Below are 27,224 nucleotides of genomic sequence, written 5' to 3'. Positions count from 1 at the left end.
CACGCCACTTAGAGTCCTGAAGATCTAGAGTTAAACTTTCTTGTTCCAACACAAAGAAACTGTTTTAAACATGACCTATGACCTATGTATTTCACTGAAGATTCCCCAGTGAAATACTTTCAGCTATTAAGAAATTTACAATGGAATGGAAGAAACAAGCAAACAGGCAAAGACACTCTTTCTTGATACATTTAGAGATATGTTCTAATTCGTAATGTTTTTGGACACCTAGAAGGGGCACTGAGTGCCACCTTGGGGACTTTGGGATGCCTTTAATCATCACAGCACACATCAGAGATAAAATTATCACTACCAATACGTAGACCGAACTGGACTGAAATGCTGCTGTGGATTCTACCTGTGTCTGCAAATCAGTAAAATAAAGTCACTAAAAAGAGTTTGCTGCATGAGGGTTGGGCACTGTGTAAGTTGTGGGGCCACCCTGCCCGGCCTGGTGCCCGGCGTCCTCCCGGCTGTGACAACTTCTCTCTGACACAGCATCCATCACACTGTGAATGAAATACGGTTTCCAGACTCCGTGAGCCCAAAGGCCTAGGTCACCCCACTCACTCTGTGATGTTTAAGGGTGATCTTCCTAGAAGCAATGCCTCACACCTTTCAGGTTCATGTTCACATTCAGAGTGGACAAGCGATTCCACCCATGGGAAGTTCGTGCCAAGGGAAGCGCTGATGTGCAGTGCGCTGACTAGGACCCTGGCTGCGCCAGCCTGGCCACATGGAGACAGCCGTTTGGGGCGACGGTCAGCGACTGCACACTCCACCGGACACTCGATGCACCCACATCCAAAATGGGCAGTCACGTTTCGAGGGGTCACAATTGACAAAGTTCTTCTGCTATGTACTCTCATTTGATCTGCAGGATGGCCCTGAACGTTGGATGCGGTCAGATGCTCAAATGATTACATCAATGGCCTGGGTCAGACAATTCGTGAGGGCAGGACTTCCCAACGCAGACCCTGGCGTCCCACCGTCAAGGCCATGGGTATAAAGAAAAGCGTGTGCCACATGCAACGTTATTGTCTAGGGAGCAGATAGCTTGGCACTGTGCCTTGAAATAAATCAGACTTCCATTTCTGAATAAAAACATCTGTGTTGCCATTTGTGATGCAAGCCTTTTCCCTCTTATGGACTTATTCCCAAATTTTAGGAAAAATTAAACAAGACATGAGCCAGAACAAGTGGGAAGACAAGCAAAACTGTAGAGGAGTATAAGAATTTTGTTTTTAATGGCAACTTTTTCAGAAAAAGGAAGCCAGAGAAAACAGTAATCCCTAAGAAGCTTCTTTGATTCCATTCCAAGAAAATTGTTAAGAAGAGTATGTGTTATGCCTGTTGAAAATTATCTACATCTGTAGAGATGAAGAGGGCACCGGAACACAATTACTCAGAAATGCGCTGGCTGGTGTAGAACTCAAGCACCCTGACAAGGGCCTGGGCACCGGAGCTGGGGTGCCTTGCAGCCGTTGGCACCAGGTGGAAAGGGTGAGGTGACCTGCATCTTTGTGGCGTGAGTTTCCCAGCCCTCCTTCTTCCAACTCAACTCTTGTTACGATGCAACTCCCTGTACTTGTGGTTATCGTTTTGGTATTGTGCTGTAACTTTGGAGAGTTATCGAACAGATCTTTTAAGTTTAATTATTCCAATCTATACAATAAGGACGTGTTACTTGGGGTGAAAACAAACCTGCTTTCTTAGTGCTGTGATGGTTTTTTGAATTTCCACTGCAAAACTGCTGAAATCTTGAGCAAACTTTGTTTTTGCCAGAAGTGTCACATTTCTAGCATCTTCACCCACGTACAAGTTATCTTCTTGCCGGTTTACACAAGAAGCACATAAAATGCTGAAAAATAAAAGTTGCCTGAGAATTTTTAAAAATCATCTAATATTCTTCAGGCATTTGGAATATACAAGGTATTGTGATTGGTGCTCTGTGTTCATAAAAAGAAAAAGATATGACTGGAACTAGAAATTAAAATTAAATTGCATAGGAGATGATAATCCAGTGTCACATCTGCTTCATGTGATTTATCTAAAATGATAAGGAAGTATTGCTCAGGAAATAAAGGCACTGTCATGTTATATTACATATATATTGGACATGTTATTTAGATCTCAAAGTATGTCTTTTGCTAATGACTTGTTCACTTTACTTTAAACAGTAAAAGAGCAGTGAAAAATTAAATATTACATATTTTGCAGTACCCAGGTGGGAAAGCTGCTTGCTCTTTTTTACAATTTTTTTGTTACAAATTCATGGCAAGAACTGAAGTAAGATAAGGATACTGTGCCTGACAAAAGTCTAATCTTAAACCTGATGCAAAATAGCTCAATCCTATTGATAATAGAAGGAAATAAAAAAGTCTTGGGTTGAATTTAAGATATGTTTCTTAGAGCTTAACTGAAGTTCTCAGAAAACAGAAGCAGATAACTAGTTTGTGAAATAGAAATGAAAGTTCCATCTATTATTATGATGTATTGTTAAAATATTTTTATATAGATGTTATTTAGTGGGCATAATATCTGTGTCTGAAGTTTTCAATTTTTCCAAATTTTGTTAAAAGTTATTCTTTGTGAAGAAGCCATTGTAACTTTCAAAATTGTTCTGCTTCATTCTATTTAAAATATGTCTTCTATTGTTTAATAAGAAAATGGCTTGCCAGAAACAGTACATCCAGTGAGCTTATAAAAAAATTTCTAAATCAGAGACGTGTGATAGAGCTTACATCAGTCAGGGACTTCAGAAAAGGAAAACACGGAAAAAGAACAGAAGTCACAACCACAGGACCTTAGTCACTAGAGAACTCTGTGTCCCCTAAGAGGCTGTGAACAGGAGGCACCATGAATGGCCAGTGATCACATGCCTTTTTTTACTATAGTGCTTAGCTAAAATTAATGCAAGTGTACAAGTGTTGATAGGAATAATGTTAGTAAAAACAATCTCAGGCTTTTATCTGCATGGTGCTTTCTCCTGTAAATTCGCAATGTCTAATCAAAGGGGATATAATCGCAAAGAAGTCTGAGTCAACACACAAAAATAGAACCAGGAGTCACAATACCAAATGTGGGCACGTGGGGAGTGGTTGATGTTGGCAAGACCAGAAGTTGTAGACGGCATCTGCAATTTAACAAGCGTGCGGCACGTGCGGGACATGAGGGTGTGGCCATCAGGCTTCTCGCTTTCTCTTAGGAAAGACGGGTTGATAAACAAGCAGAAAATATAACATTTGTATTAGGAAGACAAATAAGAAGTGCAATGTTGTATTGAAAGGCAACAATACTGCATTTATTGTGGTGTAATTGATATATAAAAATTGCACATAATTAACGTGTATATTTTGAAGAGCTAGGACACATACATACACCTGTGATTCTACGAGCAAGGTATTAAACGTATTCACCCCCTCCAAAAATTTCCTGTCTGGTCTTGCCAACATCAACCACTCCCCATGTGTTCCTTCATGTGCTCCTGTGGTTTGTTTTTTGTTTTTGTTTTTGTGATAAGAATACTTAACATGAGATCTGTCCTCTTAACCTATTTTAAAGTGTACAAGACCACATCGTTAGCTATAGGCACTATGTTGTGCAGCAGATATTTAGAACTTATTCATCTTGCATAACTGAAACTTTTTACCTATTGGGCACCAATTCTCCATTTCTTCCCTAACCCCTCTAATCCCTGAAAACCACCATTCTATTCACTGCTTCAATAAGTTTGAGTATTGTAGATACCTCATAGAAGTAGAATCATGCAATATGTGTCCTTTTGCGACTAGCTTATTTTTCTTAGCATAAGGCCCTCTAGAACCACAATGGCTCACACCTGTTACCTCACACCTGTTAGAATGGCTGTTACCAAGAAAACACAAGATCAGTGTTGGTGAAGATTATAAGCTGTTGGTGGGAATGTAGAATAGTGCAGTCACTGTGTAAAGCAGTAGGAAGGTTCCTCAAAAAATTAAAATAAGAATTATCTTTTGATCTAGCAATCCCACTTCTGGGTATATACCCAAAAGAATTGAAATCAAGATCTCAGAGAGATACCTGCACCCATGTCTTAACTACAATATTCACAGCCACAATAGAGAAACAACCTAAGTGGCCGTCAACGTATGAGTGGATAAACAATACTGTATTGTACACTTAAAATATGTGAAGAGGGTATAATCTCATGTTAAGTGTTCTTATCACAATAAATGTATGAAGTAAAATAAATAAAATATATCAAAAATATGATTTTTTTCCATAAAAACTACTATATGTTATTTTAGAAGATTTGTAAAATACAGTAAAGTATAAGAAAAAAGTTACCTGTACTCAATAAAAAATGGGGGCATTACTTATATTTATAACAATAAACTCAACATTATTACTGATATTTTTAGTTTGTTCTTTTATTTAAAAATAACAAGTAATAGTTGTTTCATTAGTATAGGTAAAACATCTTAATTTAGAAAAAATGTAAATATAAAAGTGTATAAGAAAAAACCTAAATTCATCAAAAAAATTGATTCTTTTATCTTAAAAACTTTGTTTTGTTTAATTTCTGATTGGAAAAAAATTTAGAAAATACTGAAAATTACATAACATGAATAAAATCCTTGATATTCTCAAAATAAGTAAATAAAAGTGACTGAATAAGAAGGTGATGCCTCTGCCTGGGGGCGGGGGATGAGCCAGGGAAGGCATGCAAGGGAGTCCCAGTTCTTTACCCATTTCAGGCCCAGGGAGGCAGTGCCTGCCCTGTGCCAAGCCAGAGTCTGGGTGCTGTGAGACAGCGCAGCCTGTGTTTCAGGTGAGAATGCAGCAGCTTAGGAAGTTGTTAACATGCCGTGGTGTATCGCTGTTAAATTGCACAGCTGGGGTGCAAACTGGGGCTTAAAACAAGAGAAAAGTCCTTGCTCTTAACCACTATGCAGACTTTTCCATACATGGAGTGCTGTGTGTCACTTTAAGTATGATCAGATTTATGTTTTGGACAATGCGGGCAGAGAGAAGAGATGCCAGGTAGGGAGGTAATTGCGAAAAATGAGAGGAAAAAAGAAAACCAAACAACCACCGACGCAGTAGATGTTACCATATTTCAAATTCTTATTGAACAAAACTCAGCATATTGCTTGAAAGAGAAGACAATAATATTTAATAAGTTAAACCGATTTTAATTCTGGAATAGTGTATTGAAAGGGAGGTTCAATTTGTGACCAAGATGGAAAGTAGAGAGAGAGAAGAGAGAGTAAATGCAAGAAAGATGGGCAGGCAGAGAAACAAAGGGTGAAATCACAGCCTCAGCAATTTGTGCCTGTCAGTGGAGGGATTGGACGCCCTCTGGTCTACACAACTATGGTACTTTTAAGCACAACAGAACCATCTACAGAGGCTCACTAAAGCGTGTGCAGTTACAGGACAAAGCAAAGCTCTTATTATCTCTTTATTGTCAGATCAATGATAAACTGAACTCACGGTTGCAAGGTTTGTGTTTGAGCAAATATTTAATCAGGTCAGCAGGGGCTAAAAATGAGACAACAAATCTTTAGCTGAGCACTGAGGCAACGTGTGGGCAGAACTTCAGCGAGGCCACCCAGAGTCTTAAGAGTTAATATAATCATATAAATTAATTTTATCTCAAAACAAGCAAAATGAATCTTTGCGGTAGGACCTGGATGTGGCTACAGAACAGGACGGAAGGCAGGAAGGGTGTTGTTACCCACAGCACGTGCCTGTGGGCACCCCTGCAAGAGCCAGGCCCCACTACCATCTTACAGGCAGGGAAACTGCCCTCCGATAGGAAGCATCCACCCATTTCTGATGACACACTGATGAAACACCTCACCTGTTAGACTCAATTAAGAAATGAATGAAATGCCAAGTGAGTGTTTTCCTTCACTGGAATATTTAAAGACGGTTCTGACTGGGGCTCCCACCCGGGGTCAGTGTCCTAATGACCATGCAGGAAGCAGCTCCGGGAACACATGGAATACATTTAACTTCTTTAGCCTAGAAGGTAAAGCTCTTCATTCTTTGCCGTAACCTTCTTTGATTGAGCATTCTAGTTACTGAACACACCAACTCATTTGGACACGGGAGCCTTTCTGTTCCCCAAACACGCCTTACTTTCTTTGTTCCAAGACTGTGCTCATGTTGTTCGTTCAGACTAGGACTCCCTTAAACTCCGTCAGAATCTCAGCGGCCTACCCTGCAAGCCATCTCCTCCATGTGGCCTGCTTAAGGCCCAGAAAGAATCACCCCTTGTTCTCTGCACTACTCACCACGCTGACTGGATTTCATGTCGGTACTTATGTGAGTACTTTTGTTAAATGAGTTAATGTTTACTTAATGTTCAAAGAATGTCTGGCATGCAGGGAGCACGGTAACAGCACATGCTATCATTCTGTGTTCCGTGAAATGCCTCTAAGATGCTAGGTACCGCATTAGTATGAGGTGTTTTACATATATATTCACAAGTTAACACAATAATCTTGTAAGGCAGGTATTACACGCCCACTTTACAGCTGAGGAAACTGAGGTTTGAAGGCTTTGCATGACATGCACACTCACGAAGCGATGGAATGCCTTGCACCCACGCGCCTGAGCCTAAGCCCCGGCCCTTCCTCTCACACAACACCGCTCGTCCCTCCACTTTCAACCCTAGACGACGGAGCCTCGTTCATCTCTATACACTTCACACCTTCACAGCTATAATTGGAGAGATCGGCCCCCAAAATACATTTTGAATTTGATTGAATTATACTAACTAGGAGGATGCCATGAAACAAACACAGCACACACGGTTCCAGAAAAGAGTCTGCCTCACCTGTAAAGCTGTCAGCTGCAATGCTTATTTTGGTAATTGAATTACGCACATGTGTGTTGACTATTTACTCAATGAAAAGGAGCTGCGGGACATATCAGTGCATGAGATACCTCTTCTGCTTTCAGAAGCTTCCAAGTCAACGGTGAGGAGAAACTTTGTAAAGACATAGTCACAGATGAGACTTGTATGTAAGTTTCACAAAAGAAGTCTTAAGAGATTTCAAAGGAATGAGACTGACATTTCTCAATTTTCTAAGAGTTCAAAAATATTCCATCTTGGTCACAAATTAAGCTTTGCTTGCCATGCACACTTCATGAATTGAAATCAACTTAATAAATATTAGTACCTTTCTTACAAACAACAGGCTGTTTTATATTTTCAAAATGAATTTGAAAAATATTGACACCATATGTGATTTAAGGACTCAAATATAGTATCTGCGATGCGAAATTTTCTGTACTTCACTGAGAGAAATTCACTGCCAAACATGCCTTGGATTTGCTGTTTCAGAATAAAATGGAAACATACATATTACAGAATTTACCCGGGCTTGCTCCTTTTGGTGTAATATGCCCTATGTGTAAATAAGTTAACTGCGGTCTCTATTGAAAAAAACAACCCAAACTGTAGATTGAAGCAAATTTATAGTAAGTAGCCTAAAGAAACTCGTACTTCTATGCCTACCTCCCGCTTAGATGGCTGAAGGCCGCGAGCTTCTTCTGGGTAGCCGCGGAGGACAGAGGCTCCGGCGGGCCCTCGCGTGGCTGCTCGGGCGGCCCCGCTCCACAGCCTGCGGGGAAGCAGCAGCCACGACGGCACCGCGAGGCGGGATGTCACGTTCTTGTCCAGATTATGTGATGGCCACAGAGAGCAAGCGAGCAAACAAGAAAGCAGGGAGGGAGGGAGGGAGGCCGAGGTCTGCTTGGTCCGTTCCGTGCGCGGCGTGGCCACAGCCACAGACTGCGCGTGCGCGTCACGCAAGCTCTGTTCCGGCGCCAGCAGGCGGGAGGCAGGCAGTCTGCAAGACTTGAGAGGAGCCCCGGGGAGGGGGCTGCCGGCTCCCAGGGGGGGGGCTGCCGGCTCCCAGGGAGGGGGCTGCCGGCTCCCAGGGAGGGGGCTGCCGGCTCCCAGGGAGGGGGCTGCCGGCTCCCAGGGAGGGGGCTGCCGGCTCTCAGGGGGAGGGCTGCCGGCTCCCGGGGAGGGGGCTGCCGGCTCCCGGGGGGAGGGGGCTGCCGGCTCCCGGGGGGAGGGGGCTGCCGGCTCCCGGGGGGAGGGGGCTGCCGGCTCCCGGGGGGAGGGGGCTGCCGGCTCCCGGGGGGAGGGGGCTGCCGGCTCCCAGGGAGGGGGCTGCCGGCTCCCAGGGAGGGACACGCACGGTGTCTTATTCCTAGGACTCGACACAGTGAGGAAGCAGCAGCGTCTGGGCGGGATGCCTGAGAGCTGGAGGCCCCGCAGAGTCTCAGCCACGCCTGCTGCCAACTAGCGTTTTTGTTTTTAAAGATGCCCTCTCAGCTGGGCGCAGTGGCTCATGCCTATACCCTAGCACTCCGGGAGGCCAAGGCTGGAGGACTGCTTGAGCTCAGGAGTTGGAGGCCAGCCTGCACAAGAGTGAGACCCCGTCTCTACCAAAATAAAAGGAGAGAAAAAGCAAACCCCAGCCGGGTGTTGCAGTGCACTCCTGTAGTCCCAGCTAACCCGGAGGCTGAGGCAGGAGGATCGCTTAGAGCTCAGGAGTTGGAGGTTGCAGTGAGCCAGTGAGGCCACTGCCACTGCTGTCTACCCAGGCCTGCAGAGTGAGACAGAGTGACTCTGTCTCAACAAAAACAAACAAGGCAAATAAACACTCCTCTTCACAACCCCCCACCCCTTCATATTTAAATAAATAAATAAATATGCCCTCTATTCACAACAATCACACGCAGTTAACACTACTGTACTGCGCAGTTAGAATGACTAAGAAGGGAAGTTTTATGTTATGTGTTTTTTATAACAACTAAAAATTTTGAGCATATGAAAAATTTTTGGCAAATAAATATGAAACTTTAAAAAAATCCCTCTAAAATTTCATCTGAAAACAGATGACCTAGAAACTAAGACATTTCAAAAAATAAAAATAATGATGTAGAAAACTACATTCTCAGACTGTAAAACTATTCATAAAAATCCTTAATATTGGTGGGAAAACACAGACCTGAAAAAAACTGAACATGATAACAATTCCAGAGCCTCTTACTATGATATCATACTGAAAACATGACATTAGCAGCACAGCTTGGAGAACAGGGAGGGATTACTCTATTGCTTTTTGTGTTGGGCAGTTACTAATAGCAAGCTATTCCTTGAGGAAGAGGAAATAAAAACAACTTACATCTTTACCTTATCATATGTAAATTAAATTCAAGAGGAATATGCCTTATGATAGATTAAGCAAATATAAATATGCAATTCAGGATGATTTTTTAAATAACACAATAAACTACAATTGCTATAAAATTACATAAAAGAAAAGTAAAACTTTATTATATAATATGAAATCATTGATTTCATAAAATAAAACAAATAATAAAAATAAACTAAAATGAAAACATCCCAAAATAAAAACAGTGATGTGCCTAGAATATTAATCATAGTTGTTATTTTTCTTTTTTGATTTCTACTTCTACCTTTTGTTTTGTGTTTTCCTCCTTCAGTAAAAAAGTCTTTATTTATAAAATCCAAAAATAGTTTATTGAAGAAAAACCAAAGCTTCTTATAAGATTTACCATTATCATATTGTTGTCTATTACTACACTGAATAAAAGATTTCTGGAAATGTAAGTGTAACAGAGAGACCAGGTCACTTCAGAGCGTGAGTCACTTCAATGGAGCAAGGCTTGGCAAAGGTGGGAGGTTTCCGACAGTCAAGAAGCAACATGAAAATGCTGCATTCCTGGGAAAACAGAATTATTCAGAAAGAAAAACTGGATGGAGGCAGCGACTGGGCAGCTTTGCCAATGAACCGGTGATTGAGCATGTTTCTCTTGCTACTTTCAAAATGATGACGTCAAGACACTTTAGACAAAGCCATATGTCATATGAAGGGACCTGAAGGTGCTTATTTTCCTCTACTGTTACACTGTTTCCTTAACTTAGTACTTTATCAATAATTAATAACCCACAAATGTTTGCAGATCTGGATAGAAAAAAATTCATAGAAATTTTTAAAAAGAACACAAAGAAAGTAAGCTTCAAGCATATAATGAAAATTAGTTTTTCTATTTCTAAAAAGCACATTGTTTTGTCAATAAATATTTATGGAGAACTTACTGAATAAGGTATTAGACTAGGCACTGTAGATAAAATAAAAGTGAATAAGGCATGGATCCCCATTTTGAAGAGTCTGCCAGACAGAGTACTGCTCTCTACAACACAGCATTTCCAGTAAAGCCACTATCTCCCTTTGCAACCCTTATATAAAAAGGAAAAATGTAGAGAAAAGGTGCTGCAGATCAACTTTCATCCTCTATTGTCTTTCATTTCTTTTTTGAAAATATGGAACTTTAGAATTTATTTATTTCAAAGCACTAATAAAATGTGCAAGGTCACATATATATAAAGCACAAAAGCAAAGAAGCGTGTATATAACGTCATAAGTGTATGAGATGAACACAGCTGAGCAGAAGCAACCCACAGGACTTCAGTGACTATGCAGCCCTCTTTTGATGTGACAGCCAAAATGTTTTAGTTATGACATCTATTTTTTTTTAATTCATCTTGGTATTTATCCGTAGCTACTGCCAAAAAAGCAGAGAATCTGTGATTGCTAAATATCTGGCTCTTAGGCAAAAAATATCAAATTTAAATACAATCATAATTTGTTCTTAGGCTTTATGTGAGTTATCTATTTTAAACTTCATGATAACCTATGGTCAATATTATTATCCCTGTTGTTACCCTGAGGAAACTAAGAAACAGAGAGATTAAATTACCTTGTGCAAAGGCAAGCCCTCGTGAATCAGGATCCCTACCTCTCACTTCTCACAAAAATCCACTCAAGATGGATAACAGATTTAAACCTAAGGCATGAAACCTTAGGACTCTTACAAGAAGATGTTGGGAAAACCCTTTCAGATTCTTGAAGAAGACCCCCAAAGCAATCACCACAGCAACAAAAATAAACAAATGGGATCTGATCAAATTAAAAAGCTTCTACACAGCCAAGGAAACTATCATTAGAGTAAATAGACAACCTACAGAATAGGAGAAAATATTTGCTCTCTACACTTCTGGTAAAGGTCTGATAACAAGGATCTATCTGGAACTCAAAAGAATTAACAAGAAAAAATCAAACAATCCCATCAAGAAATAGGCAATGGAAATGAACACAAACATTTCCAAAGAAGACAGAATAATGGCCAGTAAACATATAAAAAATGCTCAACATCTCTAATCATTAGAGAAATGCTAATCAAAACCACAATGAAATATCACCTAACCCCAGTGAAATTGGCCTCTATCAAAAAATCCCAAAACAACAGATGCTGGCGAGGATGTGGAGAGACAGGAACACTCTTACACTGCTGGTGGGACTGCAAATTATCGCAACCTTTGTGGAAAAGAATTTGGAGATACCTCACAGAGCTAAAAATAGAAATACCATTCGACCCAGCAATAGCATTATTAGGCATCTACCCATCTATCTAACAAACGCTGTGTCACGTCGGGCTCCTTCAGGAAGCCTTTCCTGAACTAGTAAGAGCAGGTCAGATGTAAACTCACTGCACCCTCTGAGCACTTTCCGCACACTTCTGTCGCACTGCCCTCCTTGTCTGAGAGCATAAGACATTCTATTATAAAGACATCTGCACCCGAATGTTTTTGGCAGCACAATTCACTATTGCAAGGACGTGGAAACAACCCAAGTGCCCGTCAATTCATGAGTGGATTATTAAAATTTGGTATATGTTTACAATGGAATATTACTCAAATCTAAGAAATGACAGTGAGCTAGCACCGTTTATATATATTATTCTGGATTAAGCTTAAGCCCGTTATCCAAAGTGAAGTGCCACAAAACCTGAAAATTGGGCTCCACATGTACTCACCATCAAATTGGTACTGACTGATTAACACTATGGTGCTCAAATGGTGGTGGTGTTCACCAGGGATTTGGGGGGTTGGGGGAGTAGACCCACGTCTGAGAGATGTGGTAAGCATTGTGGAGGGGAAGGGCATACCTCTAACCCTTGCTAGGGAGAGGCAACATTATAAAATGTAACTAAAATATTCGTACTTTCATATTTTCTTGAAATAAAATTTAAAAAAATTACATTGTGCAAAGTCCTACAGCTTTTTAACAAAAGAGACAATATTTGAATATAGACAGTTAGGCTTAACACTACAGTTAGCCATACACTACAATGCAGGAAAACAGAAGTACATGGCTAATTCCAAGATTTCTGGCTTGTGCAACTTGAGAAATAATGGTACCATTATTTGTTAACTGAATGAATGAATAGATGCATGGGTTAAGGGTGGAAGGTAAAAGGAGATGATCTGAATTAAGATCAGCTAAAAAATATTGTTACATTTCTGGTCTACATATGACTGTGGGTGTAAAATATAGCAGATAGAGTGTTGCAAGACAAAGGAAACATGGATGAAATACAGCCATATGAGTCATTTTCAAGGGCACAGTGCAATGTGTTTGTGGGTGTGTATCTTCCCATTCAGGGCAGCCCCACTTGTTCAGCCCTGGTTGCCCCGAGCCTGCTCTGTGAATGGCAACCTGCATCCTTGCTGGGTCCCACAAGGCTCTTCCCTGTATTTCTCCTTCATGCACAATCTACAGCCAATGATCTAGCTCGGTCTCACCTGAGTAACAAACGCTGTGTCACGTCAGGCTCCTGCAGGAAGCCTTTCCTGAACTGGTAAGAGCAGGTCAGACGGAAACTCCCTGCACCCTCTGAGCACTTTCTGGATACTTCTGTCGCACTGCCCTCCTTGTCTGAGAAGATGCAGAGGACTGTCCTACCTACCAGCTTCTCAGCACCCGGCACAGCACCTGCACATGCCACATACTCAATAAATATTTTAATAAATGAATAAATGAATGAGATCAATGAGGCCAAATAATTATTTTTTAATAATTGTGTTGTCTATGTGTTTAAAGGTATGATTTTAGGCTTCAGACTATTTGAGTTTATATCCTGTTTCCCTCATTCAAAATATATAACATTATTTTGAATTTTGAATGAATATACATTCAAAATATATAACTTTGAATAAGTAGCTTATTGTTGAAACCGTTTTTCTCAACTGTAATGTGAGAATGAGAATATACTCTAACTAATGGAGTTGTTGAAGGGATTAAATAAATTAATATAAGTAAAGCACTTAGTAAGAATGCTGGACAGAGTAAGATCAATAGATTTGGTTCTTATTGTTTGAAATAAATTTAGGTAATGACTGGCTTATTTAGCTCAGTAACTTTTGCATAATGCCAAAGTTATAATTTGCTTTTGTTTATAAGTGTAATAACTGACATTGAAAAATATTTGTTGATTGAATTGAAACATAAGGTCATGTGTATTGTTTTTCAAGGTAATTCCACATAAGTTTAAAAATCCATTTTGCCCTAAAGCAATTGAGCAAGTATACATTTTAGGTTTTTTTTTTAAATGTTATATTTCTTCATAGTGATAAAAAGCACATTTTGACATTGCCTTCACGAAAAGATTTTAGACTCATAGAACAAATTTTTAGAACTTTTAAAAGTGCAAGAATTTACTAATCGAAAGTATCACCAAATTAAACAAGTAGAAAAGTATCAAACTGGCTTGGTAGTGAGTGCCAAAAAAGGGAAGTTTATTTCAATGTGTATGTAAATTATAATCAGGTCCCAAAGACTTGCGTTCAAACCAAACCCAGACCCCATTTGGCCTGGCCCAGAGGTAGGCACATAGTAAACGGATATTGGAGGACACGGATTGCAGATTTGTGATGAACTTAACCAAATCAGAAGATTCTCAAGACGCTTTAGGAATGCGTCTGGCTGTGTCTGCAGTTTGCTGGAGTGGACGGACAGTCCTTGGTGGGGAACGAGGGCAAGTTAGGCAGGCCCAGCCACAGGGGCTCAGGCAGTCATGCAGCTTTCCATGAATTTACCAGAACGACCCGACTACGGAACGCTGTGTCCCCATACTGCATTCCATAGATTCAAAATGTACAAAAATATAGATTTTAAGAACCAAAAAAACTACATAACATTTTCTGATTTTTATTTTCAACACTTTGAATACTTATTTGTTTGCTAAAAGAGAAAAAGAAAAAGTAATTTAAAGAAAACCTATGAAAATGACAATTTTAGGGAGAGTTTGGAAATAAACATACTGAATTCTGTGGTTTTATTTTATATATACAATATAGCAAAATAGTTTCTAGTTCTTATGAAGGAACCAAGCATATTAGTACTTCATATAGTTAGATGATGCTTCATCTGAATTAGAATAGATACTGAGCTGTCCCCAGAACTGGTTTTAAGAGGTTGGGGGAGGAGGGGTCACAATATAAGCCCATTACTATTTCTTCACACCCTTATTATCATTTAATTTTCCTTTTAGTTTAAAATTGTTTTAGGAATTTATCACAGTGTAACAAGTTACCACACAGTGCCTTAAAATAATACTAATGCATTTTTATGGGTTGAATTGTATACCCCCAAAATTCATATGTTAGAATTCTAACACTCAGTATCTCAGAATGTAACCTTACTTGGAATTAGGGTTGTTGCAAAGTAATTATTTAGGTTATTAAGTATGAAATGTCCAATTTTCTTAAGTACTAAGCTTGACAATTGATATCTCTGACATTTCACTTTGGCACTTCTTGTTTTATTTTTGCTGTGAAGGTAAATCCTCACTCTTGCAAATGCACATTTCCACTTGTGATTATCTTTCAAAATTTTTAGAGCAATTTTTGTAAAACCATGCTTAGTCAAAAATTCATGGAACCAATGCAGCACAGACAGCTCAAAATATCAAGGAAGCGTCTGGGAAGGACATGGCTAATGAACACACAGCAGGCCAATGATTTGGGAAGTGTCATTCTGGTGATTTTAATCTTGAAAATGAGCCATGTGGGCAACCTGAGACCAAGGTGGATAATGATGAACTGAAAGCTGTAGTAGAAGCGAATCCATCTCAATATACACATGAATTAGCAGGAAGGTTTGGTGTTACTATTCCAACAATATTGGACCATTTGAAACAAATGGGCAAGGTAAATAAGTTGGCTAGATGGGTTCCACATGAATTAAGAGCATCAGAAGAGAAAATATCGTCTCGAAGCTTGCCTATCTTTGCTGTCACGACATAAAGGGGAACCATTTCTACACTGTATTGTGATGTGTGATGAAAAATGGATGATTTTTGACAGTTGCAAGCATTCGGCACAATGATTGGATAAAGATGAAGTACTGAAACACAATCCAAAACCAATATTCATCAAAAAAAAGCTAATGGTGTCTGTTCAGTGGTCCAGCACTGGTATTATCTATTGCAGTTTCATGAAACCTGGTCAATCAATTACAGTGGATGTCTACTGCAACCAATTGGATGAAATAATGAGATGCTCACCATTAAGCAACTGAGATTGGCCAATAGAGACAGGACAATCCTCTTGCACGACACCACTTTATCACATGTCACACAAACCACACTGCTGAAACCACAGAAGCTGGACTTGGAAACTCTGTCATCCCTCATATTCACCAGACCTTGCACCAACTGACTACCACTACTTCCAGGCTTAGGACCACTTCTTGCAAGGAAAAATATTCAATTCTCAACAAGCTATGGGAAGCACCTTCTGCAATTTCATCGCCACTCACTCTCCAGGCTTCTTTGCTGCTGACATAAACAATCAACCATTCAGATGGCAAAATTGTGTTGATAGTTTAGGCACATACTTTGATTAATTGTACTGCTTCTTGTTTGACATATAATAAACTATGCTTTTCATTTGAAATTGGACATTTCACATTTAATGACCTAAATAGTTAAGAAGAGGTCACACTGGATTAGGTGGTTCACTAATTCAATATGACTACTGCCCTTATAAATAGGGGAAATTTGGACACAGACATACACACAGGAATAACACCATGGGAAGATGAAGCCAGAGATTGGGGGGATACAGCAGGACCAAGGAACACCAATTATGTCAGCAAACCAGCAATGGCCAGGAGGGAGGTCTGGAGCATGTTCTCCCTCAGCCCTCAGAAGGATGCAAGCCTGCCAGCACCTTGATCTTGCCCTTCCAGCCTCTAGAACAGTGGGAAGTACATGTTGTTTAAGCCACCCAGTTCTTGGTACTTTGCCACAGCATCCTCAGAGAACCAATATGTGCAGCATGTCCTAGTTTCCCTGGGCTGGGATCCTGGCCAGGTAGCTGGTTTCTCTGCTCAGTCTCATGAGGCTGCAATCAAGGTGTTAGCTGGGCTACATTCTCCTCTGAAGACTTGACTATGGAAGAATCTGTGTGTTGGCAGAGCTCACTTACTCATGGTCATACGACTGAGGGCCACACGCAGGTCCAGAGGCCACCCATGGTGCCCAGACATGTGACTTTCCATAAAGTCAAAACATAGCTGAGAATGGAGGATCAAGATGGCGGACGAGAAACACCGCCAGAAAGAGTGTCTCTCCAGAAAAGACAGATTCTAGCAGAAATTAGAAAAAAGAAGCAAGAAGACGAGCATACAGCAGACAAGGGCTGGAAGGAGGGGTACCTGAGACCCCAGGAGAATCCACTGGAGGAGGCTGCGGAGGAAAACTGGAAGCTGAGACCACCGGAGCAGCCCGGAGACCAGCGGGAAGAGTAGGTGGATCAGTCACCTTTCCCCTGCCCTGCATTTGGGACTGCTGGTGGGCTCCCCAGCGGGTGGAGAGACCTGCAGACACCAGCCCAGAGACGGCCACCGCCAGCTAGCGGTGAGCCTGTAGGGGAGGCAGCACCAGATTCCCAAATCCCTCAGGGCACCTCCATGTGCACAGACCAGAGCGCGCCGCAGGCACCATATTGCCTCCTCCTCCCCTCCGCCGACCCTACCCGCGGCTCCCACGAGAGACAATACAGCCACCAGCCGGAGGCACCTCCATGGAATGGGACCTTCCCTTTTGGGACCCCACAGCTGACTAAGGGGAACTCAGACTGTGAGCTCCCTACCCACCAGCCCTCCCAGGTGCTGCTACCACGGTATTCCCAGGAGTACGGTGCAGACTCAGAGGCTGAGAGACACAGACCCAGCTGGGGCTCCCTGTGGGTGAATTGAGACCGGCACTCCTCTCCCTGGTGAGGATAGAGTTTGAACTCTGGGACCCAGAGGTCGGACCTGCAGACCAGATCCCGTGCACTGAGGGCTAGCATTGCCCAGGGCACAGAAGGGATATTTGTGAACAACCTGCTGAGGTGTGTGTGCCTTCAGGGGCAGATCAGCATCCTAGAGGGCAACCCTCCCCCCAAAGGGAGGCTGTGCACCCTGCCAGGTGGCATTCCTGCGCAGGGACCTCCCCGCAGGCATCACAATCCGGGGAGGCCTGGTGACATGTGGTCTGGCCTGCTGGCAGAGGCCCAGGAGTAGCTGCAGAGTTGGGGAGGGTGGAAATAAGCCAGGCCCGCTCCAGACTGCAGGTCTCAGATAGCCCCACCCCCACAAGCAGACTTTCTGGCTGAGCGGGACCATTCCAGCCCTGCCCTGACAGCTTTACCTGGAAGCAGAGAACAGAACTTTGACCCCTGCTAACAGCATTGGTGGTGTGTGAGGGCAGGCTTACCCAACCCAGCTCCACCCAGAACAAGAGCTGATAACAGGACACAAAACAACAGCATAGCCTGTTCCTCCAAGCAAGCGCCACCTACTGACAGGGACGGCATCCTGCACAGCCTTTTCACGGCACCCACTGACTCATTATACAGGGAGTGGTTGAATCTCACCCACAGACACCACCTAACGGCTCAGAAACTAAACAAGGCGTGTGAATACCCAAACAAAAACCTAAAGGAAAGAAACAACAACTGATTGACATGGGAAGAAATCAGCGAAGGAACTCTGGAAATATGAAGAACCAAACAGAAAACACACCCGCAAAGAGGAGCACCAGCCCTCTAGAAACAGACACCAACCCAAATCAGGCAACCAAAATGACAGAAGAGGAATTTCAAATGTGGATCATAAGAACACTCACCGACCTACAACAACTACTCAATAACCAACACAAAGAAACCACAAAAAGCCTCCAGGACCTAGAACAAAAATTCACTAAAGAAATAGACACAATGAAGAAAAGTTTAACCGAACTCCTGGAAATGAAGAATCAATTCAGGGAACTACAAAATATAGTGGAAAGTCTCAAGAACAGGGTAGATCAAACAGAAGAAAGAATCTCAGAGATTGAAGATAACACCCTCCAACTAAATGAAACCATCACAGAGATAGAGCAGAGAAACAAGAGAAAAGAGCAAAGCCTACAAGAGATGTGGGATTATGTGAATAAACCTAATGTGAGGGTCATAGGGTTACCAGAAGGGGAAGAGGACAACGCCCAAGGGTTGGACAAGCTATTTGAAGTTATAATAGAGGAAAATTTCCCAGGCCTTGCTCAAAATCTCGATATACAAGTTCAAGAAGCTCAGAGGACCCCTGGGAGATTCAATGCAAACAGGAAGACGTCACGACATGCAGTCATCAGACTGACCAAAATATCAACTAAAGAGGCCCTTCTAAGAGCTGTAAGACGAAAGAAGCAAGTGACATACAAGGGAAAGCCAATTCGAATAACACCAGACTTCTCTAATGAGACTTTACAAGCAAGGAGAGACTGGGGCCCCATTCTCACTCTTCTGAAACAAAACAATGCCCAGCCTAAAATCTTATTCCCTGCAAAACTAAGCTTCATATATGAAGGAGAAATAAAGACATTCTCAGACAAGCAAAGTCTCAGAGAATTCACCAAGACAAGACCAGCCCTACAAGAGGTACTCAAAACAGTGTTACGCACGGAACACCATAATAAAAACTCACAAATATAAAAACAACCAAAACCAAAAGATTAAAGGCCAGATAATACAATGGCTAAAGACAGAAATCAAAGCAACAACATCCAACCCAACAGAACAGTAATCTACCTTACCTATCAGTTCTCTCAATAAATGTGAATGGCTTAAACTCTCCACTCAAGAGACATAGGCTGACTGAATGGATAAGAAAATACAGGCCAAGTATATGCTGTCTTCAGGAAACACATCTAACCTGCAAGGATGCATATAGACTAAAAGTAAAAGGGTGGAGATCAGTATTCCAGGCAAGTGGAAGCCAAAAGAAGACTGGCGTGGCAGTTCTAATTTCAGACGATTTAGTTTTTAAACCACAAAAGTAGTGAAACACAAAGAAGGTCATTATATAATGGTGAAGGGCACACTTCAACAAAAAGAGATAAAAATTTTAAATATATATGCACCCAACTTAGGTGCACCCAGTTTCATAAAGAAAACCTTACTGGATCTAAGCAAATGGATTAATAGCAACTCCATAATCACCGGAGATTTCAACACCCCACTGACGGCACAAGACAGATCCTCCAAACAGAAAATTAATAAAGAAATAATGGACTTGAACAAAACCTTGGAACAACTGGGTCTGACTGACATCTACAGGACATTCTACCCAAAATCCACTGAATATACGTTCTTCTCATCGGCTCACGGGACATTCTCTAAGATTGACCATATCCTAGTACACAAAGTAAATCTCAAGAAATTTAAAAAAATATAAATCATTCCATGTACCTTCTCAGATCACAGTGGAATAAAAGTAGAAATCAACCCTAATAGAAACTCACATTTCTACACAAAAACGTGGGAATTAAACAACCTCCTACTAAATGATTACTTCATAAATGAAGAAATCAAGATGGAAATAAAAAAATTCTATACTCCTACACTGCTGGTGGGACTGCAAATTAGTTCAACCTCTGTGGAAAGCAGTATGGAGATACCTTAAAGCGATACAAGTGAATCTACCATTTGATCCAGCAATCCCATTGCTGGGCATCTACCCAAAAGATCCAATGACACTCTACAAAAAAGACACCTGCACTCGAATGTTTATGGCAGCACAATTCATAATTGCAAGGCTGTGGAAACAGCCCAAGTGCCCATCAATCCAAGAATGGATTAATAAAATGTGGTATATGTATACCATGGAGTACTATTCAGCTCTAAGAAACAATGGTGATATAGCACCTCTTATATTTTCCTGGTTAGAGCTGGAACCCATACTATTAAGTGAAGTTTCCCAAGAATGGAAAAACAAGCACCACATATACTCACCAGCAAATTGGTATTAACTGAACAGCACCTAAGTGGTCACATAGGTACTGCAGCAATAGGGTATTGGGCAAGGAGGAGGGGGTGGGTATATACATATATAATGAGTGAGATGTGCACCATCTGGGGGATGGTCATGCTGGAGACTCAGACTTGTGTGGGGAGAGGGGAAATGGGCATTTATTGAAACCTTAAAATCCGTACCCCCACAATATGCCAAAATAAAAAAACATAAAAAAAAAAAACATAGCTGAGAATCTTTCTCACTCCATCTAGTAAGACGGAGTCTTACCTAATGTAGCCCAATCATGAGTACGACAGCCCCACTACCTTTGCCTTATTATACTGGGCAGAAGCAAGTCACAGGGTCAGCCTTCACTCAAGGGAAGGGATTATGTCAGGGTGTGGACACCTCAACAATCATCCATCATTCCCTATGCACAGCACTGGGATATAGAATCACAAGGATATTTCTCACATTAAAAAAATAATATATTGTCAATACATAACACACCAGAAATTTTATCTTTTTTTAATTGATTGTAGCACCCTTTAAAAATTATAAAATATTTTATTGACACGCTGTTGGATTTGATTTGCTAAGATTTTGTTGAGGATTTTTGCATCTGTATTCATGAGGGATATTGGTTTGTAGTTTTCTGTTTTGTTGTGTCCTTTCCTGGCTTTGATATCAAGGTGATATTGGCTTTATAGAATGAGTTGGGGAGGATACCATCTTTCTCAATGTTGTGGAATAATTTCTGCAGCACAGGTATGAGTTCTTCTTTGTAGGTTTGCTAAATTTGGGGTATGACCCTATCTGGTCCAGGACTTTTCCTTGTTGGAAGGTTTTTAGTTGCTACTCGAATTTCTGTGCTTGATATTGGTCTTTTCAGGAATCCTGTTTCCTCCCAGATGAACTTCGGGAGGTTCTATGTTTCCAAGAATTTGACCATTTCCTCCACATTTTATAGTTTTGGGGCATAAAGGTTTTTATAGTATTCAAAGATAATGTTTTGTATTTCTATTATGTCTGTATTGATCTCTCCTTTTTCATTTCTAATTGAGTTTATTAGAGTCCTTTCCTTTCTAGTTCTTGTCAATCTAGCAAGGGGGCTGTCAATTTTATCTTTTCAAAAAACCAGCTTTTGGTTTTATTGATCTTCTATATAGTTCCTTTGTTCTCAATTTCATTAGGTTCTGCTCTGATCTTAGTTATTTCTTTTCTTCTGCTAAGTTTAGAATTAATTTGCTCTTCCTTTTCCAGTTCCTTGAGATGGTTTATGAGTTTGTTGAATTTTGAGCTTTCTGTCTTTTGGATGTGAGCATTTAATGCTATTAGTTTTCCTCTCAGGACTGCTTTTGCTGTATCCCACAGACTTTGATAACTTGTGTCTCCATTGTCATTTAGTTTGAAGAATCTTTTGATTTCCTTCTGTAGTTTCTCCTTGACTCAGTAGTTATTCAGCAATCCTTTGTTTAATTTCCATGACTTTGTGAAGTGGTGAGTGTTTCTGATGGAATAATTCATCATAACCAAGTGGGCTTTATCCCAGAGATGCAAGCTTGGTTTGACATACACAAATCTATAAATGCAATTCACCGTATAAATAAAAGCAAGAACAGAGACCATATGATTCTCTCAATAGATACATAAAAAGCATTTGACAAAATCCAGCACACCTTAATGATAAAAACTCTTAACAAAACAGGCATAGATGGGACATACCTTAAAATTATTAAGGCCATATGTGATAAACCCACAACCAATATCATGATGAGTTGAAATTGAAAATATTCCTGCTTAGAACTGGAACCAGGCAAGGTTGCCCACTATCTTCACTTCTATTCAACATAGTCCTGGAAGTCCTAGCCAGAGCAATTAGACAAGAGAAGGGAATTAAGGGCATCCAAAGAGGGGCAGAAGAGATCAAACTCTCACTCTTTGCTGATTATATGATATCTAGAAAACCCCAAGGATTCAACCAAGAGACTCCTGGAACAGATAAATGAATTCAGTAAAGTCTCAGGATACAAAATCAATGCACACGTATTAGTAGCATTCATATACACCAATAACAGTCAAGCTGAAAATCAAATAAAAAATGCAGCACTTTTCACAATCATTTCAAAGAAAATTAAATATCTATTAATATATTTGACAAAAGAGGTGAGAGATATAAATAGGGAGAACTATGAAACACTGAGAAAAGAAATTGTAAAAGATGGAAATAGATGGAAAAATCTACTATGATCATGGATTGGCAGAATCGATATTCTTAAAATGTCCATACTACCTAAAGTGATCTACAGAATTAATACAATCCCTATCAAAGTACTATCATCATTCTTTACAGATCTAGAAAAAGTAATTCCATGCTTTGCATGAAACCAGAGAAGACCTCATATGGCCAATGCAATCTTAAGCAAAAAGAACAAACTGGGAGGTATTAGTATACCAGACTTAAGCTTTACTACAATGCTATAGTAACAAAAATAGCATGGCACTGGCACAAGAACAGAGATATAGACCTTTGGAACAGGACCGAGAACCCAGATATGAAACCATCCGCATATTGTCAACTAATCTCTGACAAAGCAGACAAAAATATACACTGGAGAAAATAATCTCTATTCAATAAATGGTGCTGGGAAAACTGGATAACCACATGCAGAAGATTGAAACTTGATCCTTACCTCTCACAAAAATTAACTTGTGATAAAAATTAACAATGGATAACAGACTTAAACCTAAGGGGTGAAAACTTGAGAATTCTAGAAGAAAATGTTGGAAAGACTCTTATACACATCAGCCCAGGCAAAGCATTTATGAAGAAGACCCCTAAAGCAATCACAGCAGCAACAAAAATAAAGAAATGGGAGGACCTGATCAAATTAAAAGGCTTCTGCACAGCCAAGGAAACTATCATTATAGCGAACAGACAACCTACAGAATGGAAGAAAATATTTGCAGTCTACACATCTAATAAAGGGCTGATAACAAGAATCTATGTAGAACTTAAAAAAATCAACAAGAAAAAATCAAACAACCCCATCCATAAATGGGCAAAGGACATTAACAGAAACTTCTCAAAAGAAGACAGAATCATGGTCAGTAGACATATAAAAAAGTGCTCAATCTCTAATAATTAGGGAAATGCAAATCAAAACCACAATGAGATATCACCTAACTCCAATGAGAATGGCCTCTATCAAAAAGTTTCAAAACAACAAATGCTGGCGAGGATTTGGGGAGACAGGAAAACTCTCACATTGCTGGTGGGACTGTAGATTAGTACAACCCCTGCTGAAAATAATTTGGAGATACCTCAAAGAGCTAAAAGTAGAAATACCACTTGATTCAGCAACCCCACTACTAGGCATCTACCCAAGGGAACAAAAGACATTCTATAAAAAAGACATCTGCACTCGAATGTTTATGGCAACACAATTCACTATTGCAAGGATGTGGAAACCACCTAAGTGACCTTCAATCCATGAGTGTATTAATAAAATGTGGTATATGTATACCATGGAGTTCTACTCAATTACAAAGAACAATGGTGATCTACTACCTCTTATATTATCCTGGACAGAGCTTGAACTGATCCTTCGAAGTGAGGTATCACAAGAATGGGAAAATAAGCACCACGTGTATTCACCATCAAATTAGTACTAACTGATCAACACTAAGTGTTCATCTGGTAGTAATATTTGTTGGCTGTCAGTCACGGGTGGGGGGCTGGGGATGAGAGAACTCACAACTAATGGATGCAATGCGCACTGTATGGGGGAAGGGCACACCTCTAGCCCTGGCTTGGGTGAGGCCAAGTCATTACTTGTAAACAAAATGTTTGTGCCCCCATAATATCCTGAAATAAAAAAAAAATTATAAAATAAAATCATTATTACTAAATTTGAGGAAGTATTTAAAAAGTAACAAAGGGTTTCTTAACATCAAACTGTGGAAATAAGATATAAAGAAGTAGACAACTAAAAAGGATTCATAATTCTCAGAACTCCAAGGAAGATAATTGTTATGAACTTCTTCTCATTCTTAATCTCATTTGGGATTTCTCTCTTTTCCCTTATTGGAAATATGTTCCTGTTATGTTATTGTGTATGTAATTATATATTGCATATGATGCATATATAATATATATTATATTAACATAATTATTTATAGTTATTATTTCTCCTTTATTATTTAAGCCAACTACTAGATTTATTCATCAATTCAGTTTATATATTTATTAAGACCTCCTGAGAACGTCAATAATTTGTTTAGCCACCTTTCTTCTAACATCTTAAATTGCATATTTTGTTAATTTATTTTTATTATTTCTGTTTTAATAATGAAGACTACAATTTTGTTTTTGTATTTATATCTGACTGTTTCCCACCAATTTTGATATATAATGCTGTCATTAATTTTTTAGATATTCCATTTAACTTTTATTGTCTTCTTGACAAAATATTTATCTTAATTTTTAATTATTATGTACATATAATCATTGTATATTTTTATGAGGTACATGTGATGCTTTGATACAAGCACACAATGTGGTTTAATCAAATCAGGGTAATTGAAATTTGGACACAGATGCCTCAGGTATGTATCATTTCTTTGTGTTAGGAACATTCCAGTTCCACTCTTTTAGTTATTTTAAAGTATACCCCGACTTGTTGTTGAGTGTATTCACCTTGTTTTGCTATCAAATATCGTCCATTCTGTCTAACTATAATTTTGAACCCACTAACCACGCCCTTGTCCCCCTCTCCCCTTACCCTTCCCAGCCTCTCGTGAGCATCATTCCACCCTCTTGACAAAATACTTATTTCATCAAATGATTTTAAAATTTCTAAATAACAATTTTGTTTTAAATTTAATAGTTAATTTTAGATTAGTTGAATTTGTAAAAGAACATTGAATATGGCTCATATAAGTCTGTTCTTGGGAATTTGTGTTCCTAGTGACCTAGAATATAATTGATTTTTGAAAATTCTTATAAATCTTTGAAGATTAAATTAATTTTAGTTTACATGGTACAAAGATACATCTCTTATAAGTTGATTTCATTAATTACATTCAAATACAATTTTATTAAGTTAAGGCTGAATGGATGCTATTTCAAAAATGAGAAAAAAACCCTCTTTTCTCAGTAATTCTTTATTTCTTTAAAGCATTAACTTTAGGCATTTAAAGCATTTTCTTTAATACTGTATTGTTACAGCCACTCCTGTTTCTGTGTGCCTGACTTACTTGGACCTATGTTTTCATATTTGACCATCCTCAGTATTTTGCTTATGTATGTCTTTTATCAATGGTGCAGAGTTAAAAGTTGCTTTTTGGATACATAAAAGAATCTTCAAATTTCAATAATTCTCTTAATGCATTTGAACCTCAGCCACATATGGGTCTTATAAGCATTTTTTAACTTTTCTGTACGGTTCTTTGATGTTTCTTTTAGCTCTGCATTTTTGGTTTCCCCAAGTGATCTTCAGGGCATGTATCTTATTTTTACTGGATATTTTACATTTTATAGGAACATATTTGAAGTAAATTTCATTTATTATCAATGTCAATACTTAAACATTAATAATTCAAATATAATGAGGATTTCTAAATTTAATCATTGCTCTATTCAAGGTCAATTTTTATCAGTAGAGTTCTGATTTATTTGATTATGGAACAAACAAATGTGCCAATTACAGAGTTTGTTGAAATAAGTAGATTAGAAATAAAGTCTTATGAATATTATTTAATTGCATCTGTAATGTCTGCAATATTATGCAAAGACTCTTGATCTATTGATTAACTGACACTGAAAATTAGCTTAAATTGACATTAAAATGTCAAGATTTTTGCATTTGTAATTTGTAAACATAATATTCTAAAAAAGAAAGTCATCCCACTCAGGAAAAGTTCCTATGTTTACTGAAAGGCACATATCTGATGGAAAAGATAAATTTCTAGTATTAAGAAACCATTTTCCTAAATTAAGCAACTTAATGAAACCTTGCTTATGAATTACCTAGTTTTGATATAAGACGTTTTCTTCCCCCCTGGAATATCATAAATTGTAAATAAAGGCATAATGTTTTATTTGGAAGATATTAATAACTTATCCTTAGAACTGATGAGAGGCTTATTTTTAGGAATACTTTATACTGTATATAAAGTTAATATTATCAGTAGAGTTTGATGCACCAACTATATCACTGTTGAACACACATCATTTCAGGGCTATTTATTGCTCATTCTCCTGCTGTGATATTTGTTCTCACCTTGATTTCAACAAGCTTTTCATATAAGATATCACATACTAGCAGAACGAGGGAGAATGGGAGATGTCCTTATGGTGTTCTATTAAAAATAGTAACAACTTTCAAAGACAAACCTGAGATCACTGTTGCAATTTAATTGGTTCATTAAAGCTTTATAGGAATTGCTAAAATCTTCTTTTGCAATACTTTGAAGGCATTTTATAAGTTAAGCATGAAACAGCCATAGCATCATGAAATATTACAGTAATAAAATTAGTCTCTTATGAAAGAAATTAAACTTTCATTAGTTTATAAACACAAGCACAATTTATTTGAAGTAAAGTCATGAGCAAACCTAAATATATTTACACTTGTACATAAAATATACTGTATTTACAATTACTTGGTGCTTTAAAGACATAACTTAATGTGAAGTATGCAGCTGGAAATTACAAGACCAGATGGTTCCATAAATCCTAGAAGAAAATATACATCTGTTGACTCTTTGTGAAATTGTTTTATTTGAAAGAAGTTTTATTTAATCAAGTGGCATCATGGCTTAGCACTTCACTTATCTTGTCTTAGGAAATGGACACCTGCATTAGGTATAATTTTCCATTTCCAAAATAAATGGAGAGTAGAGCATTTCCTGATTGATATTCAAGGAAATGCTTTATGCTCTATACAAAGCCAATTTTATCCATAGAGTTTTGATTTGTTTGACTTATGACACAAACAAATGTGCCAATTACAGAGTTTGCTG

General features: G+C 39.2%; 1 protein-coding gene across 1 annotated transcript in view; it reads right to left on the bottom strand.

The window, feature by feature from the left end:
- The window catches only part of PXDNL (peroxidasin like), a 267,746-nt gene that overhangs the window by 11,885 nt on the left and 228,637 nt on the right, over nucleotides 1–27,224 (bottom strand). The window contains 4 exon segments of the mRNA XM_076005349.1: nucleotides 616–887; nucleotides 1,705–1,861; nucleotides 3,078–3,136; nucleotides 7,514–8,058. Of these exon segments, the coding sequence (XP_075861464.1) occupies nucleotides 616–887; nucleotides 1,705–1,861; nucleotides 3,078–3,136; nucleotides 7,514–8,058 (1,033 nt within the window).

Source organism: Microcebus murinus, chromosome 7 (assembly GCF_040939455.1).
Source record: "Microcebus murinus isolate Inina chromosome 7, M.murinus_Inina_mat1.0, whole genome shotgun sequence".
In the NCBI taxonomy this organism is placed as follows: Eukaryota; Metazoa; Chordata; class Mammalia; order Primates; family Cheirogaleidae; genus Microcebus; species Microcebus murinus.
The sequence above is the reverse complement of the archived record's forward strand: the minus strand, read 5'-3'. Positions and strand labels throughout refer to the sequence as shown.